This window comes from Saccopteryx bilineata, chromosome 6 (genome assembly GCF_036850765.1).
Source record: "Saccopteryx bilineata isolate mSacBil1 chromosome 6, mSacBil1_pri_phased_curated, whole genome shotgun sequence".
NCBI lineage: Eukaryota > Metazoa > Chordata > Mammalia > Chiroptera > Emballonuridae > Saccopteryx > Saccopteryx bilineata.
In genome coordinates, this window is record NC_089495.1 from 71,029,390 (window position 1) to 71,047,628 (window position 18,239).

Below are 18,239 nucleotides of genomic sequence, written 5' to 3' on the forward strand. Positions count from 1 at the left end.
TAAAGTTTTAAGTGAGATTTCAATACAGTAAGTGTTTTATACCATTTTGCTAGCTAGGTATACTCACTTTAATTTGGCGATTTATTTGTTTATTTATTAAGTATATGTGTTAGCTATATTACCACCTGATAAACATTTTTAAATTGCTGTAATTTAATAGGTAGCTCTTGTGAAATGGTTAATTATACTTGCCCAATATTAAAAGTATTCCTGTTTTTAATGATCTTTTGTTAACTTAGAAAAATTTATATGTTTAGCACTTTTTATGTTTGTTTTTTTTAAACAGAAAAGGGTTTCTGTATGAGAGGAGACATGTGCCCTTTTGATCATGGAAGTGACCCAGTAGTTGTAGAAGATGTGAATCTTCCTGGTATGCTGCCTTTCCCAGCACAACCTCCTGTTGTTGAAGGACCACCTCCTCCTGGACTCCCCCCACCTCCACCAATTCTTACACCCCCACCTGTGAATCTGAGACCCCCAGTACCACCACCAGGCCCATTACCACCTAGTCTACCGCCTGTTACAGGTAAGTAAAGATACTTGTTTGCCTCTACTTATGATCTGCTCAATCTTGAAAAATTAACAGTATATAAAGTAATTTGTTAAAAGTACTGTATATGAAGTGATTTTGATTTTATAGATGCTGGAAACTAAGAGCAAGATATTCTCATTTAGAATATACTCCTACTTTGCTTGACTAACTCAGATCTAATTGTTTACTGTGGTTCTCAGTGGCTCTGAATTGTACACATCCCTGATAAATCCCATCTCCCTGTAGTCCTTTATAGCTTAAGAGAAACCTATTTTGGAAACATTAAAAGAATGTTTTACCCTAGAAAACTAATATAGTTGTAAGAGCTTGTAGGTATTATAGTTTGATGAATAAGAATATCATGTTTGGATATACAAATAACTTATTTTATTTGTTTGCTTTCAGATGATATTTCTTATTCTTTGGTTTTGACAGGACCACCTCCTCCGCTTCCTCCCTTGCAGCCATCTGGCATGGATGCCCCCCCAAACTCTGCAACCAGCTCTGTTCCTACTGTAGTAACAACGGGCATTCATCACCAGCCGCCTCCTGCCCCACCCTCTCTTTTTACTGCAGGTGCAGTTTTGGCCCTCTCTATATTCATAATGTAATATAGTTTTAGAGTGTAATTCTAGATGAGGTTAAAAATGTTGAGACTGAATTACTCTAGCATGTCTATTTTTCTCACTAAAATTATATAGACTAAAAATGTAGATGTGGTGATGTACATTTCATGAAAGTCCTCAGTTATGATCTTTTTTAAAAACTAAGTTATATTTTCTTTTTAATAACATTTTTATAAAATTAAATTATCTTTTTAATACTTACGGACTGTTAGCTTTATATTAGTAATGGATTATGTAGTTTACTTTTTTCTATTATCAATATAGGAAAATTATAAAGTGGAGTTTTATAATTATTTTTTAATTACAGTTTTTGTATTACCAGATACATATGACACAGATGGCTATAATCCTGAGGCCCCAAGCATAACGAACACTTCTAGACCTATGTATAGACACAGAGTACATGCGCAAAGGCCTAACTTGATAGGACTGACGTCAGGGGATATGGATTTGCCACCCAGAGGTACTATGATTAATCTTTTCTTATAATTTTTATAACATTAATAATGATAAAACATTCATAAAGAATAGTCCTGCATTTATCAGAGTTGAGTAAAGGATGATGTTTATTCTTTTAAGGATTTTATTTATTGATTTTACCAAGAGAGGAAAGGGGGGAAGTGAGAAATATCAACTTGTAATTGCTTCACTTTAGTTGTTTATTGGTTGCTTCTCATATATGAGCCTTGATCAGGCAAGCTCAGGGGTTTTTTTGTTTTTGTTTTTGTGACAAATACAGGGAGAGACAGTGAGAGGAACAGATAGGGACAGACAGACAGGAAGGGAGAGAGATGAGAAGCATCAATTCTTCGTTGCGGCACCTTAGTTGTTCATTGATTGCTTTCTCATATGTGCCTTGACCGGGGGCTACAGCAGACTGATTGACCCCTTGCTCAAGTCAGTGACCTGGGGCTCAAGCTGGTGAGCCTTGCTCAAACCAGATGAGCCCACACTCAAGCCCGCAACATTGGGGTTTCAAACCTGGGCCCTCTACGTCCCATTCGACGCTCTATCCACTGCGCCACCACCTGGTCAGGCAAGCCCAGGCTTTTAAACTGGCGACCTCAATGTTCCGGGTTTACCTTTATCTACTGTGCCCCCAAGGGCCAGGCAGGTGGTGTTAATTCTTGAATCCTTTGATCTCCCATGAGAGAAAAAGTGTGCATTTCCATATTTGTGGTATTCCCAAGGAGAAAGGAATTTTACAAAAATAGATATTTTCTAAGGTAGCTTTTGTTGGGTATTTTCTGTCATTTACAGTCTCAATTGGTTCATTTAGTAGTGCTTTCATTCCTAAAAATAGATTCTTTTGTAGTTTAAAATGAAATTAGCTGTATAAACTTGTGCTTTGCTTTTGTTTACTTTTGATGTTAGAATTTGAAATTGTTTGTTTATAATATTTTAAGCAAAAGGAACTATGTTTTAGAAAGTGACTGATTAGCTTTAAAAAAAATTTTTTTTTTAATTCAGTGAGAGGAGGTGAGGCAGAGAAAGACTCCCACATGTGTCCAGACCATGATCCACCTGGCAAACCCACTAAGGGGCGATGCTCTGCCCATCTGGGGTGTTGCTCTGTTGTCCAGCAACCGAGCTCTTCTTAGAGCCCGAGGTAAACATGGAGCCATCCTCAGCACCCTGGGCCAACTTGTTACACTTGAGCCATTGCTGCAGGAGGGGGTGATAGAAGCAAGAGAGGATGGAATAGAGAAGCAGATGGGCGCTTCTCCTATGTGCCCTGACTGGGGATCAAACCTGGGACTTTCACACACCAGAATGACACTCTACCACTGAATCATTCTGTCAGGGCTTTAATTTTTCTTAGAGGAGATAAATCTTCGATAAAATTTCTGACTAGAAGACAGAGTTTAGACTGATACTGTCACAGTTGGCCTAGAGGTACAAATGGATATGAATATTCAGAGGAAGGATAGAGTTTACATTAAATGGAAAGATGGAACATTTGCTACAGATGTTATTTAATATAGGGAAGTGAGGGATTCTTAGCTGTAATTGAAAATATTATGTGTACCAATAAAAATGCCTTTTTTCCTATTTCAACTAATGTTTAAGTTTCCAGTTTTTTCTTGATGTCTTTTTTCCTAGTAAAAAAAAAAGTCATGCCTTATTAATCAAGAATAAAAGTCTAACTTAAATGAGTAACAGCCAGTAACTAAAATGGTTCAGTCAGTTTGTGATTTCTTGTACTTCAAATTATTTTATTCATTGAAAACTCAGATTCTGAGCATCTGTCTTGAATGTTCAGAGAACTTTTTGTGATGGAGGTGTGAAGATCATTTTAATTTTTACCCAATTTAATATGAATTCTTGTTGAGATTACAGGACAACATTTCATGTGGATGCCTCCTTTTACATCACACCTTTTAAATTCTTTTTGAGGCATTCTAATAACTATCATTAACAACTATAGAAGAAAGATTTTTTTTTAACAGTTTCTCTGTAAGGAATATAAGACTGCTTTTAATTGAAAAGTAGCCACTTAAGATGGTGGCTGTTTATTCCCCAAGTCTTTCTTGGCCAGTTCAGAGAAAACCCCTTCCTTTTTTGGGTCATCACTTAGCACTTGTTTTCTTTTTATCATGCTAATACTCCTTGCTCTTACTAGAACTCTATAATAAAGTCATCTCTTTCTTATCTTGCTCTTTTGGAGTGGCATAACTTTGTGGTGCTACATACAGGTCATTGTTTATTAGGCCCATTCCATTGTCATGCCAGTTTTCTGTTGGTGATGAGAGAAGAAAGGATCAGACCTCTTTCATGTAAATTTTACCTTGTAGAAGTTGGAGTGGTAGTCATTTCATATCTACATGTAGTTACAAGTTGCAGGAAGTGGACCTTTTGAGAGGTAGATGTCTGGTATACTTTTTCTCATAGAATCATTTATACATAGCGATTATTTTAGTACTGTTCTTTAGCTATATTGTGTACTATTTCTGTGAGCTGGTTTAAGAATACATTCTTTATTAATAACATTGTTTTTATATGCCATAGAACTGATTTAGCAACCAGTTTAATTGAGGATTACTTATACTTTCTATTTTCCTTTTATTACACCCCTCCCCCCAAAATGTTTTTTTAGCTGTTACCCATTTGAATTGAAATTTAATGTAGATTGTGACAGATCATAATTAAAAGCGTATAATACTGGGTTTTTTTTATAATTACTATATATATTTTTTTAATTCTTCAGGTTTTTATTATTATTATTATTATTAAAAACAAAAGTCACAGATACAAGTTGGTCTCCATCTTGTGAATCGTCGTCCTTTTCAAAGTGCTATTACATCAAGAGGTTATAACAAATAATAGACAAAGCAAAATCCAAAAGGGACTGCAAAACGGGACTATATATTTCTAATAGCCTGTAAATGACTTTAATTTAAATTTATCATAAACTGTTATGTGATCATATTTTTATGCTTCATACTTTAAGCTTGATGAGGAATTATTATTAAACAAATAAAAAAATTAGGCTCTTAGTTGCCTTGGAATTCCTAATATAAATGTGACCTAGCAGTCCCGACAATTGTTCTTTCCAGATATCTTAGGAGGTAGAAAGTTTGATTAATGCTGCTTGATTGCATCTAGGTAGGAAAAGGGTCCAAGTAGTTTTTCATTTGCCATCAACAAAACCAGTGCTGAAAATTTTAAACAGGCCCAGGCCAATGGCTCAGTGGATAGAGCATCAACCTGGCATGCGGGTGTCCCAGGTTCAATTCCTGGTCAGGGCACACAGGAGAAGCAGCTGTCTGCTTCTCTCCACCTCCCACTTCTCCATCTTTCCCACTTCCCTTCTTGCAGCCAGTGACTGGATTGGTTTGAGTATGGTTCCGGGAACTGAGGATAGCTCGGTTGGTCTGAGCATATCAGCCTCAGGTGCTAAAAATAGCTTGCTACTTGAGCATTGGCCCCAGACAGGGTTGCCAGGTGGATCCCAGTCGGGGTGCATGCAGGTATCTGCCTTTCTATCTCCTCTCCTATCACCTGAAAAAAGGGGGGAAATTTTAAGCAGAAAAAGTTTATTAAAAGGATGTTGGGGGAAAACAGTATATATGTATAAAGGACACATTTAGTAATTGTATATCTAGAGGAACTTGCTTTTGTTCTTTTGTTGTTGTTGTTTAACTGGAGAGACAGAGACAGGCAGGCAGGGGAGAGAGACGAGAGGCATCAACTCATAGTTGTTGCACTTGAGTTGTTCATTGATTGCTTTCTCTTATGTGCCTTGATTGGAGGTGTCTTAGGCCGAGCCATTGACTTCTTTTTCAAGCCAGCAATCTTGAGCTCAAGCCAGTGACTTTGGGCTCCAGGCCAGCGACCTTTGGGCTCAAGCCAGTGATCGTGGCGTTAGCAACCCGTGCTCATGGTGGTGAGCCCGCGCTCAGGCTGGCGACTCGGCGTTTCAAACCTGGGTGCTCAACATCCCAGGCCAGTGCTCTGTCCACTGTGCCACTGCTAGGTCAGGCTTTAACTCGCTCTTTTAAATAAATAATAATAAAAGAGAAACTTGGAAAATACAGATAAATTTGAGCAAACACATCACTGCCTCTTAGTAAACCTTTGGATAAAGAACATAATAAACTTAAAAAAAAGATATTGGATAACTCAAAGACTCTAAAAGGGCTAGTGAACTAGGCTTTGGAGGCAGGAATAAGGCCAAAAATCCTGTTGCAGAACTGGTCCTGTGAAGATACCATTGGGCAAAGAAACCATAGCTTGCACTGTGTGTATCATCCATGCTAGGTACTAGATATTTCCACCTGATCTACTGTAGAGATGTAGGATAAGTCAGTGGTATCCAGCAAAATGGGCTGCATAAAATATATACCCTAAAATATTTGTGAGAACCTGGAAGAATTTTGTGACTGGAACAGAAGAAGTAAAGGATATGGAGAGACATAAGAGGCCAATTAAAAGCTGTTGAAGAATTCTAGAGAAGAGATGAAGTAGCTGGAATAGGGTAGGAACAGTGGGAAGTAAAAGTTTCAAGTTTAGTGGAAAGGGTTGATATCACTTGTAACTTGTGGGACTTAGATTGAGGGTAATGAAGAAAGTGAAATTAAAGACACTAGATAGACTTCTACTCTGGAAATTGAGATGAAGAACAGATTTGGTAGGAAGATAAATTTAGTTTTGAAAATGTTTAATTTGTTGTGTGTCTGTCACATTTGAATAGAATTGTCCAGGGGAGATAGGATCTGGAAATCTGATGTCAGTAAGCGACAACTGGCTAGAAAATACAGATTTTGGAATCATTGAGCTACAGTGTAGAACAATATTCTATGGCATTAGTAATAGTGGGAAGTAAAGAAAGGGAGTAGGAAGCATATCAAAATCTGCAAGCCTGACTGATGTAGGTCCTAAAAGCCTTTCTCATGTGTTTCTGATTCTCCCTCTTTCTCCTTGAAAATCACTAAATTGATGAAGCCCATGGCAGTAGATAAGATGTCTTAGGGAGGCTGTGTAGAGTGAGATTAGAAAGTCCAAGTAAAAGACCTAGAGAATGCCTACAGCCCTACACCATAGCAGTAGGTGAATAAAGGGGATGTCACATAAGACACAGAAAATGAAGCCAAAAAGGCACAGACAAAGCAGGGATTTGTGGAGTCATGAAAATCAAGAGGAGAGAATAAGAAGGAAGGGAAGGTGATCAACAGCACTGAATGCTCGTGACTGATCAAGTAAGTGGAAGTCTGGAAGTTTTCATAAGCTTAAACAACAAATGGGAACAAAGATTAGCATGTTAAGTGCAATAATGGTAGCAGCTGCCAATTTTCAGAGTATTTGTGAATGCCTGGGTTGTAAGGAAGCAAGGTTAGCAAGTGTAGACATCTCTTAGGAAATCGCTCTTTGGGTAAGGAGAGAGAAAGCTGTAGCTGGAGGGTGAAGTATTCTTAAGGGGTTTCTTTTTAAAACTGGGGTAATGTTGATGGGAAATAGTATGGAAGTTCCTCAAAAGATTAAAAATGGACCTGCCTTATGACCCAGTGATTATACTTTTTGGGATTTATCCAAAGAAACCCAAAACACTAATTTGAAAGAATTCATTCACCCCTATGCTCACTGCAGCATTATTTATAATAGCCAAGCTATAGAATAGCCCAAGTGTCCATCAATAGATGAGTGAATAATAAAGACATAGGACATTTAACACAATGTAATATTTCTCATCTATAAAAGAAAATAGTAATACTGTTTGTAACAGCATGGATGGACCTAGAGGATATTATGCTAAGTAAAGTAAGTCAGTCAGAGAGGGAGAAATACCAGATGGTTTCACTTATATGTGGAATCTAGTGAACAAGATAAATAAAGTTAAAATAGAGTCAGATACAGAGGGAGAACTGGTAGTTGCCAGAGGGGAGTGGGTGTTGAGACACTGGGTGAAAGAGGTGATTGGACTAAGAAGCATAAATTGGTAGCTACAAAATAGTCATGGAAAGGTAAGTCAGTCATCAGGAATATAGTCAGTGATACTGTGGATAGCTATGTATGGTGCCATTTGGGGTACTGGAAACTCAAGGGGAACACTATGTAAAGTATATGCTTGTCTGACCACTAAGATGTACACCAGTACATAATCATCTATTGATGGGAAGTGTCAGTATAGAGGGAGAGGTTGAAGATGGAGGAAAGTAGCAGGGTTCTGGGGCACTGATTTGGAAGTTCTCTATATAGGATAAATCAATAACAAGAGTATCTGGAAGCAGCAGCTCAGGATAGTAGACTAGGTGAAAAGTAACACAAGTTTGTACCAAGATTTATTCAGTGCTAAATGAGAGGAAACAAGATGAAGGGATGTGAGCAGTCAGAAATCAAATATGATTGGGAAAATGGAAGTTTCATTAATTTAAATGTCTAATATTTTAAAAGTACATTTAATATGAAGATAATTTGTATTTTGTACATAGTTTTAGGCTACTCATGAGATGTCCAGAAGAAAATGGCCAGAGAAAACCAAGAAGTTAGAAATTGAGGACTTGTCCACAGAATGGAGTTCCTGTGTAATAGATTGATGCGCTCTCTTGCATAGAGGTCAAAGTTGTAGCCATGAGAGAGATTGTGCTGAAACAGATCCCAAGTTCTTTTGGTTAGATATGTGTTTAGAAATACTAAATAGGATTTATCTATCTTTTAAAAAGGAACTTTATTTTATTTTTTATTTTTATTTATTTTTGAGAGGAAGAGAGAGGTAGAGAGATGGACAGACAGGAAGGGAGATAGATGAGAAACATCAGCTCATAGTTGCGGCATTTTAGTTGTTCATTGATTGCTTTCTTATATGTGCCTTGACTAGGGGGCTCCACCCGAGCCAGTGACCCTTTGCTCAAGTCAGTAACCTTTGGACTCAAGCCAGCGACCATGGGGTCATGTCTATGATCTCACTCTCAAGCTGGTGAGCTGGGGCTCAAGCTGGCGACTGGGATTTCGAACCTGGGCCTTCAGTGTTCCAGGCCAAGGCTCCATTCACTGTGCCACCGCCTGGTCAGGCAATCTTTAAAAAAGGAATTTTAAAATAATATTTTTCTATAGGGATTAAGGTTTGCATGTTTTAAACTCTGGTGTTGTCTGGAAATAACAGGTTAAAAGAACTGACTGTATCAAACTCTTACATAAATGTAAAATGTTGCTAGCGGATATTCTTAGCTTTTTGGTACTGCATTTTGATCTTGAATATTTACCTTTTAAAATCATGTATGCTCTATCTTATGTTGATGTTTAAATAAGTAACTCACTTCAATCACAACTCTGTTATCAGTTTTTAAGGGTCATATTTGTGGTGAGGGTGATGGCAAAGGGGAACAGTGACATGGATTTTAAATCCCCACCTCCACAGAAGTGGCCCAGAGTCATATTTAAATTTTACATGTGAGAATCACTAATTCTTGAGTCTGGTTGAAGTGAATTTGAAATTTTAAAATCCCTTAGATTACTACTATATTTGAATACATTTATTTCTGTTTCTCCAAAAATATATATTTGGAACTTTGTTTTCAATATGAATATAAGGAAGTAGCTATGATAAAAAATAATCTGTTTTATTTTTCTCCCGAACAGAAAAGCCTACCAATAAAAGCAGTATGAGGATAGTAGTGGATTCAGAGTCAAGAAAAAGAACCATTGGTTCTGGAGAGCCTGGAATTACTGCAAAGAAGACGTGGTTTGATAAGTAAGCAGTCAGGGGAAATTGAGGAATTTATATTCTGCAGTAATTTTTAGAGTAGATGCAGCATTGTTATGACAGTATAGTATTCTTTTTCCAAATTGTTCTGTAGGCTATTCCCTACTAAAGTATAAGTTACTTTATAATAATTTGTTAATTAGTTGTCTGGTACTTGGAAGGCAAAGGATAGTCGTGGGCTTGTTATTAGGGAAGAAAGTGTAGGTGAGGTCTGGGAGGAGGTGTTAGCATGGGGCAGTTCCTGTTAAAGAGCTAGAAAGGGATCTTTTAGGGGTGTGGGGAAGCTGGTTAGGCACTGAAGATATCAAGGAAGAGCTTCAGAGAAAGGGGTCAGAATATTGGGGTGGTTATGATTAATTTATAAATTTTCATGTTTGAGGAGAGACTAGGATCATACATATTTAGAGCCTTCATAGCATTTAAAAGTGTATCATTTTTAGTTTTGGCTCTGCCTTTAATTCTGTGATTTAAGGCAAGCATTGTAACCTCTTTGGGCCATAGCTTCATCCTTTTCCTTTCAAGTAACAAATGTGTGGTCTACAGTTCTGGCTCTTTTTTTTTTTTTTTTTTTTTTTAAAGCTGTGAAGCAGTTGATTCAGTCATTTTTACCTTTTAATCAATGTTTTAAAATAGGATACATTTCAGTAAGCAAGCTTTCACAGAAATGGAACTAAGGTCATAGATGCAGAGTGACTGGAACAGGGTGCTAGGACCTTTCCTGCTGAGACTTAAGGAGTGGACTCACAGTGCCCAGTGCAAGTGATCCAGAGAGCCCTTCTCAGTGGGCTTCCATGGAAGACGACCACTTCCTGTTTTTGGAAGAAAATTTAAAGTTCAATTATCAGTAATTTCAGTTAAAAATGGGATGTAAATTATAAAGCTTTTATTTCTTTGTACTTGATGGGACAGGATTCATAAATGAATGTATTAATTAATTTGATTTTTGTTACAGACCAAATTTTAATAGAACAAACAGCCCAGGCTTCCAGAAAAAGGTTCAGTTTGGAAATGAAAATACCAAACTTGAACTTAGAAAAGTTCCTCCGGAATTAAATAATATCAGCAAACTTAATGAGCATTTTAGTCGATTCGGAACTTTGGTTAACTTACAGGTAAGAAGTGATTCTGTTGTCATTGCTTAATTATTTAGGGAGGGAACTTAATACAAGAAAGTTTCCTTACTTTTATAAGGAAATAGTATGAAAAGTTTGATAATCTAAATTTGGAAACTTGGATATGAAATGAAACTTTTCACATTTTATTATTTTTTTAAGTTTTTAAATTAAATTTGTTGGGTACACTGGTTAAGAAAGTTACACAGGTTACAGGTACCCAGTTCTACAACACATCTTTCATATTATGTGTTCACCGAGAACTTTTTATATTTTATTATTTTTTTAAAGATTTTACTTATTGATTTTACAGAGAGGAGGGGTGGGAATAAGAGGTGAGACTAAGAAGTAGTTGCTTCACTCTAGCTGTTCATTGGTTGCTTGTCATGTTCCTTGGCTGGGCAGGCTCAGGGTTTTGAACCAGCAACCTCAACACTTCAGGTTGATGCACTGTCCTCTGTATTTTAAATGTATGATTTTGAGGAACTCCTTTTTATTTTGAAAAGGCAAGAGGTTTTCTTTTTTTTTCTTTTTTTTTAATTTTCCCATTGATTTGAGAGAAAGGCAGAGAGAGAGAGAGAGAAAGAAAAGGAAGCATCAACTCATTGTTCCACTTAGTTCCATTTAGTTGTGTAGTCATTGGTTGTTTCTCCTACTTGCCCTGACTGGGGATTTAACCTGTGACCTCAGTGCGCTGGAATGATGCTCTATCCACTGATCCATCCTGGCTAGTGCTGAAAAGGAAGAAGTTTTTTTTTTTAGTTAGTCAAACGTGGGGGTAGGGGGAGACAATGTTAATCAGCTTAACAATAACCCACCACCTTCGGACCAACTGGAAGGAGTTTGATTGATCATATTATTATATATCTTTTGCCAAGTAGAGGTTATCATAAAATTGTAGCAAAGTTAAATAATCATATTGGTGACCTCTAACCTTATTATAGTTTTTCAAAGTCATAACAACAGAATGCTTTCATCAGATTATTTTTGCTGCCTGTAAAATGGGATACATTTAACAGATGGGGCCCAAATACCATATAACATAATTAGTTCAAACATTTACTTTTGGCCCTGGCCGGTTGGCTCAGTGGTGGGGCGTTGGCCTGGCGTGCAAGGGGTCCCGGCCAGGGCACACAGGAGAGGCGCCCATCTGCTTCTCCACCCCTCCCCCTCTCCTTCCTCTCTGTCTCTCTCTTCCCCTCCCGCAGCGAGGCTCCATTGGAGCAGGGATGGCCCGGGTGCTGGGGATGGTTCCTTGGCCTCTGCCCCAGGCGCTAGAGTGGCTCTGGTCGCAATAGAGCGACGCCCCGGAGGGGCAGAGCATCACCCCCTGGTGGGCAGAGCTTCGTCCCCCTGGTGGGTGTGTCAGGGTGGATCCGGGTCGGGCGCATATGGGAGTCTGTCTGACTGTCTCTCCCCATTTCCAGCTTCAGAAAAATACAAAAAAAAAAAAAAAAAAAAAGGAAGAATACAGATTGTATAATTCCATTAATAAACATTTACTTTTTTCTGTACCATTTTTTAATGTTTTTTGAGATAAATATCAGTGTAGTTTGTTTTTGACTTCACCTAAAATTAGACTTTGGCTTGGTTTATGTCACTTGTAAGGTTATTTAGCATTGAGTTTACATTATGTAATATGTTGAAAGTGTTGATAATGTTGGTCATTTTATTTTTCAGTTTGTATGATGTTCTTTTCAGTTAAAATTATTTGCCATCATCATAAATTTTAGAGAGTACAGCTTAATAATTTGAAAATTTTTGTTTTCTTGGCATTTAAAAAGTATTATAAAAGTAATAGATGAAAAAATGCATGCTTGCTTGCAGTGAGTGGCACAATAGATATTTATATAGAATTTTAAAAAATGTTTCTATGTCAACTGTTAACGTTTCTTATATTTCTCTCCTATATCCTCATGATATAGGCACATCATTGTTAACAACTTACTGTGTACTAATCTAGATTTTTTGTTTTGTGTTTCTGTATCTACTTATTACTATGTATATTTAAAATATATATAGTTAAAACACATGGACCCATCTTATTTATATACATTATTATCCTGTAGTTTATTTACTCAATATTGGATATCTCTGAATATTGTTTTACGGAAATTTAATTGTTCTATCACATTTAGATTTAAACAAAAAAGTTCTCAGAATTTTTTTCCCCTCACACAATTAACTAGACTGGTAATACTAAATTTAAGAAGATTTTCAAAGGCAACAGGCAAAATCAGATATCTCACTTTTGTTCAGTTTGCATTACCTTAAGTATTAGTGACTTTGATATTTTCTCCTCTCTTTATTGGTCGTTTTGCTGTTCCCATATACTTGCATTATTATTTATGCATGTTTTTTATTTTTAAATTTTTTTAGAGAGAGAGAGAGAGAAGGAGGGATAGGCAGGAAGGGAGAGAGATGAGAAGCATCATTTTATTTGTTGTGGCACCTTAGTTGTTAGTTGATTGCTTTCTCACAGATGGCTTGACCAGTTAAGAGTTTTAAGAAATTCTTTAACTTGATCCTAATAAACCTGATGAATTTGTTTAAATCCCAATAAATGTGTAATTATCAAAAATGCTACCTAAAATCATCCTTATTGCAAATATTTATTGAATATAGTAATGAGTACTTACTATATACTCTCTGTTCTACATGAATTATTATTTAACTCTTAACACTCTGGCGTAGGTATTGTTATCCCATTTATAGAAGAGAAAACAGGCACAGAAAGGTTAAATGACTTCCTCATGCTCCTAGTAGAGTAGTAGTGAAGGTTTTAGGCAGTTTGATTCAGAGTCTGTTCTCTTAATTCCTATTTTGTATTGCTTCGTACCACCAGTAGTTTATATACCACACTTTGGAAAATACTGCTATTATTGAAAGAACAAGAAATTTGAAGTGCAAAGCCTTATATATACTACTTATTAATATGAGTCTGTACAGTAAATACACTCTTTGAATCTCAGTTTCCTTATATGTAAAATGATTTTTTTTCTGTCATTTTTCTTGCCCTTGGAAATATTTTTGTGAGAATTACAAATTTTACAGACAGATTTATTTTTTTTGTAATTTTTAGTTAGAGTACCCCTTTTAAGTAGTTTATATTGTTTTCTGACTCTGGATCTTGGCCAAAAGTCACTCGTTGACAGAGGATTATTTTTCATAGTATTAATTGGGGATAAAAAGTGAAACATTTTGAATGTTTGTTTATAATACACCAGCAAATGAGCATTCTCTATTAAGTATTGTATAGAGGACACTATAGTTTCACTCTGAACAGCCCTCATTTATCATTCTTCTGGAGTGAAAGTAAGCTACATTTAAGAATATAGGCAGAAGTGGGATCAAAGGGATCAGAGGGAAAGGGGATGAGAAGATGGGATCAGAGAAGGGAAAGAGATTGGTGAAATTATTATATATAAGGTCTACCGGAAAGTTCTGTCCGTTTTTGGAATAAAACAAAATACAAATTTTTCATACCGTCAATAAACTTTATTAAATAATATAATTGCCATTATTATTAATGATTTCTTGCCAGCATGAGGGCAATTTGTATATCCCATTTTTGAAAAATGTTTTATCTTTTGATGCGAAAAATTGAACCAGTGCTTGTTTGATATCTTCTTCATTTTTGAATTTTTTGCCCTTCAAAAAATTTTGTAAGGACAAAAACAAGTGATAGTCGGAGGGTGCTAAGTCCGGGGAGTATGGGGGATGCAACAGACATGCTTCTGTAGCATTTCTTCCTTGTTGAAATTCATAAAAATTACAGTGGCGAAAATGAACTTTATCAGTAGCCATAGGTACACTATCACTTCACACATAAGACTAACGTGAATCAACTTTGTTTTAGTTAATTTGCTATGTCAGTATGTATACATTAAGTGATAAAAATAGAGATGCACACATGTGCCAGATAAACATGTGCTTACATGTCGAAACTTGTTGTGATTGAAACGGACAGAACTTTCCGGTAGACCTGATATATACATAACACAGAGTTATAGAGAGCAGGCAAGCAAATCCTGGAGGGAAGGGGGGAGAGCGTTGGTGGAGGGGGGTACGGGGGGGTGTTAAGGGGAACACGGGGGTGGGGGTGATGTATTCGGTGGGACACTTGAATCTGTGTAAACAAAATAAATTAAAATGAATTAAAAACAAAAGAAAACCATAGTGCTTATAAAAGAAAAAAAGGGAAGTACAAAGATAGAATGTTATTTAGAAGAGCCGATATTTTATTTGTGGGGGAATTGTACTGTGTGAAGCATCAGATTCATTTGGAAATTCATTGTTGTTCTTAATATTTGAAATCTTAGGTTGCCTATAATGGTGATCCTGAAGGTGCCCTTATCCAATTTGCAACATATGAAGAAGCAAAGAAAGCAATATCAAGTACAGAAGCAGTGCTAAACAATCGCTTTATTAAGGTTTATTGGCACAGAGAAGGAAGCACCCAGCAGTTGCAAACTACTTCTCCAAAGGTAAGAGAGAAATTTGTGTGAAATTAAATGCTCTTAGAAAGCTCTTAGAAGACATAGTATTTAAGGTCAGTCAGGTAGACCTTGGAGTTTAGATCCTGACTTGAGAGTTACTTAATCTCTTGAACCTCTTCTTCATTGTATTGCGAAGTTATTCTCTAGTTTAGACAATTGTAAAATAAGTATAAAGCATGTAAGTCCTAGGTATATAGGAGACATTTAGTACATGATAGCTTTATATATTCCACAGAGTCAAACTATGGGTTCATCTTAGAAATCCTTTCTTCTCTTTCTCTCTCTCTCTTTTGAACAGTGAATCAGTCAATATGTGATGTTACATTAATTACTTGTTAGAGGTATCTTATAGCAGTTTGTTTCTTTAACTTTCTCTTGTTCATTATAAAAAGAAATAATGAAAGATAGATTTTTTTTTCTTGACTTTATAAGTAAGTTCTTATATGCAAAAAAAAATGTGAAGAAATTTGGAAGGTGGCTTGAATTTGATTACAAGCTGCATTTCTAAGACCTCCTCTGCATGGGCAATTTAGTAACAAAATAACAAAGGTGACTTTCAGTGGTCATGAACTAATTGTTTAACATTTTTTGTCTTTTTCTGAGGTAATGCAGCCTTTAGTACAGCAGCCCATTTTGCCTGTTGTGAAACAGTCTGTCAAAGAGCGGTTGGGTCCAGTACCTTCAAGTACTATGGAACCAGCAGAAGCCCAGAGTGCCAGTTCAGACCTTCCTCAGGTAAACGAAAACTCTTATTACTTGTGCCTTTCACATAGTAGGTTCTCAGTAAATTAGTTTTCCTTGGTGATTTGAATTACAGTTAATTGTATATATTTTATACAGAAATATTAAAGTCTATACATATTTGAATTTTACTTGTAAATGTTTTTGTTGCTATTATAACATTTTTTCACATTCTACTTTTTCTATACTATTTTAATCTTAAAGTCTTCTCTCTAGTTAATATTTATAAGAAAGAACTCTCTTTCATTTTGTGGAATACATATATTCCAGCAAAACTGTCTGAAAAGTGAAGTTTAGTACACTAAATCTTATTTTTCCCGTTATCTTTTACTTAACTAGAATTCTGTTCCAAAGATAATTATGCAATAGCCAGAACTGAAGGCTTTTGGGACAGGAAGGCTTAAGCCATCAGGTTTTAGCATGTTTAATATTATACTGATCCAAGTTACTTATACGGCTTTCTCAGAACTTTGCATCACTTATTCCTGACTCGAATTTTATTCTCCATATGTCATTCCCTTTGCACTCCTTTCCATACTTGAGTGGCAGTTTCTTATTTCTATACCCTCAGTCTGAGTGAAGCTTAGCTTACCTTTGTCTCCAGATGTTTCAGCATTTGCTTTATAAAATAGAGTTAGGATATGCTATCCTACTTAGCTAATGGATGTTACCTTATTAAAATAGTCTTCCTGGATAATTCCTGAAAAGTAATATATTGAAATTCTATAAGAAAACATGCAGAATATAAATTGGTAAATTATTAGTTACTTTAAAAAAATTCTATTTCAAATCATCAGCAGATGCAATGTATTTGGCTATAAAACAAACATACTTTAGGAAAGAATGGCTTTTATTTTTAAGCTCAAGAAGCAGGCAGGCACATCCTTTATTTATTCAAATCTAATATTTACAATGTTCAAACTTTCTATTTGTCTACATAGGATTCTAAGACTTTATGATTCTGTATCAGTGGAGGGAACTTCAGAAACCACCTGGCTCGAACATCTTCTTTTACATCATAAATTTCATGATTGAGTAATATTTCATACTGTTTGTTTTTCCATACATATTTTCTTTCTGTCTCTGTCTTTGAAAAAGGACCAGGTTTTGTGATTATCAGTATACTTACAGAGTCAGTATTTGGTCATAGAATCAGAATGTTCAAAATCCCAACAGACTTAATAAATGCTTGGGGAAACACTGAATATGTCCATTTTAATTTTTTTAGAATGTAACTAAATTATCTGTGAAGGACAGGTTGGGTTTTGTATCAAAGCCATCTGTTTCAGCAACTGAAAAGGTAAGAAGAAGCATGATGTGTTTGTCTTGGCTTCATAAATGTTTTCAGGTGGCATCTTAATTTTTTTAATTTTTTTCATAGTTCCAAACTTTTGCTTCTTAATAGTATCTGTAACTTATTCCTACCATTTTGCTTTCCATTTGCTGAAAAAGAAAAATATTTGCCTACCTTTTTTTACTTTTTGCATCAGCATTTTAATATTTGCCATTCACTCTAGTTTTCATGTGCTTCATTCTTTCTTTTCTTTGTATTTACTCTATTTTCTTTAGAGATATTTTACATTTTAACTTGAAAACCCTGGCAGCCTGTTAGAAAGGGCCATGTTCTAGGAATTTTACTTGAGTTTGAGCTTTGGTTCCTTACTTACTAACTGCATGACATTGGGCAGTGCTGTTAATCTTTTTGAACCTTTTCTTCATCATAAAATGGTGGTGGTAATACTTATCTTGCTCTTGGGATTTTATGAGGATTAAATAAAAATTATTATTTGAATGTTTTTTGTAAACTGGAAAAGATGATGTAAATGTAAGATTTTTATTAACAGCTATTGTGTTTAGTCTGACAATACATTTATAGTCTTTTTTTTTTTTAAATAAAGGGATAAATGCTGATTAAGACCATTTATGAACCTATCTTACAGTTTTATGTAGATGTGGGTTTTTGGGTTTTTTTTTCTGTTTAGTTATACATGAATGCCGTGATCTTTATTCTTATTTGAGCTATATGGAATGGCAGAATATTAGAATTAGATAATCTTTCCCATTCTATATCCTCACCTTAAAGGGCAGTAAGACCCAAATAGTTTTTTGGTTGACCTATACACTTGAGTCATTACTGAGTTAGGACTGGTATCTGGGACTACTGTTTTAGTCCACTGCTCTTTCCATTATGAAGATTACATAGAAAATTGACTTCATAGGTAAACAGAATACCCCATGACATAATTGACCTGCTCTCTTCACTGCTTCTGTAGTATATTATTTTCCTTATATACTGTGTAAAACGTGGGCAGTTGTAGAAATTTGAATATGAATCTCGTTCTCTAAATCAGATTTCCCTCTTGGATGCCTCACCATTACTTTAGGCATAACATGCCTAAGATGATTCATTGTCACATTTCTCCTCCTAGCCTTCACCTATGAAAGTGATACCACCATTTTCAAATTGTTCAGTCTAAAAGCCTTTAGAGTCATTTGCTTCTTGTTGTAGTCCACATCTCATTCTCCACC

General features: G+C 35.8%; 1 protein-coding gene across 13 annotated transcripts in view; it reads left to right on the forward strand.

Moving 5' to 3' along the window:
* RBM26 (RNA binding motif protein 26) overlaps window positions 1-18,239 on the forward strand; it is a 114,542-nt gene that overhangs the window by 47,644 nt on the left and 48,659 nt on the right. For 4 of the 13 annotated variants that reach the window (XM_066238029.1, XM_066238021.1, XM_066238022.1 and 1 more), the window contains exons 7-14: window positions 287-526; window positions 938-1,108; window positions 1,466-1,621; window positions 9,235-9,346; window positions 10,311-10,470; window positions 14,793-14,957; window positions 15,573-15,704; window positions 16,939-17,010. In XM_066238029.1, the coding sequence (XP_066094126.1) occupies window positions 287-526; window positions 938-1,108; window positions 1,466-1,621; window positions 9,235-9,346; window positions 10,311-10,470; window positions 14,793-14,957; window positions 15,573-15,704; window positions 16,939-17,010 (1,208 nt within the window). The remainder of the gene's footprint in view (window positions 1-286; window positions 527-937; window positions 1,109-1,465; window positions 1,622-9,234; window positions 9,347-10,310; window positions 10,471-14,792; window positions 14,958-15,572; window positions 15,705-16,938; window positions 17,011-18,239) is intronic. The other 9 variants (XM_066238024.1, XM_066238025.1, XM_066238026.1 and 6 more) reach the window with 9 other exon arrangements.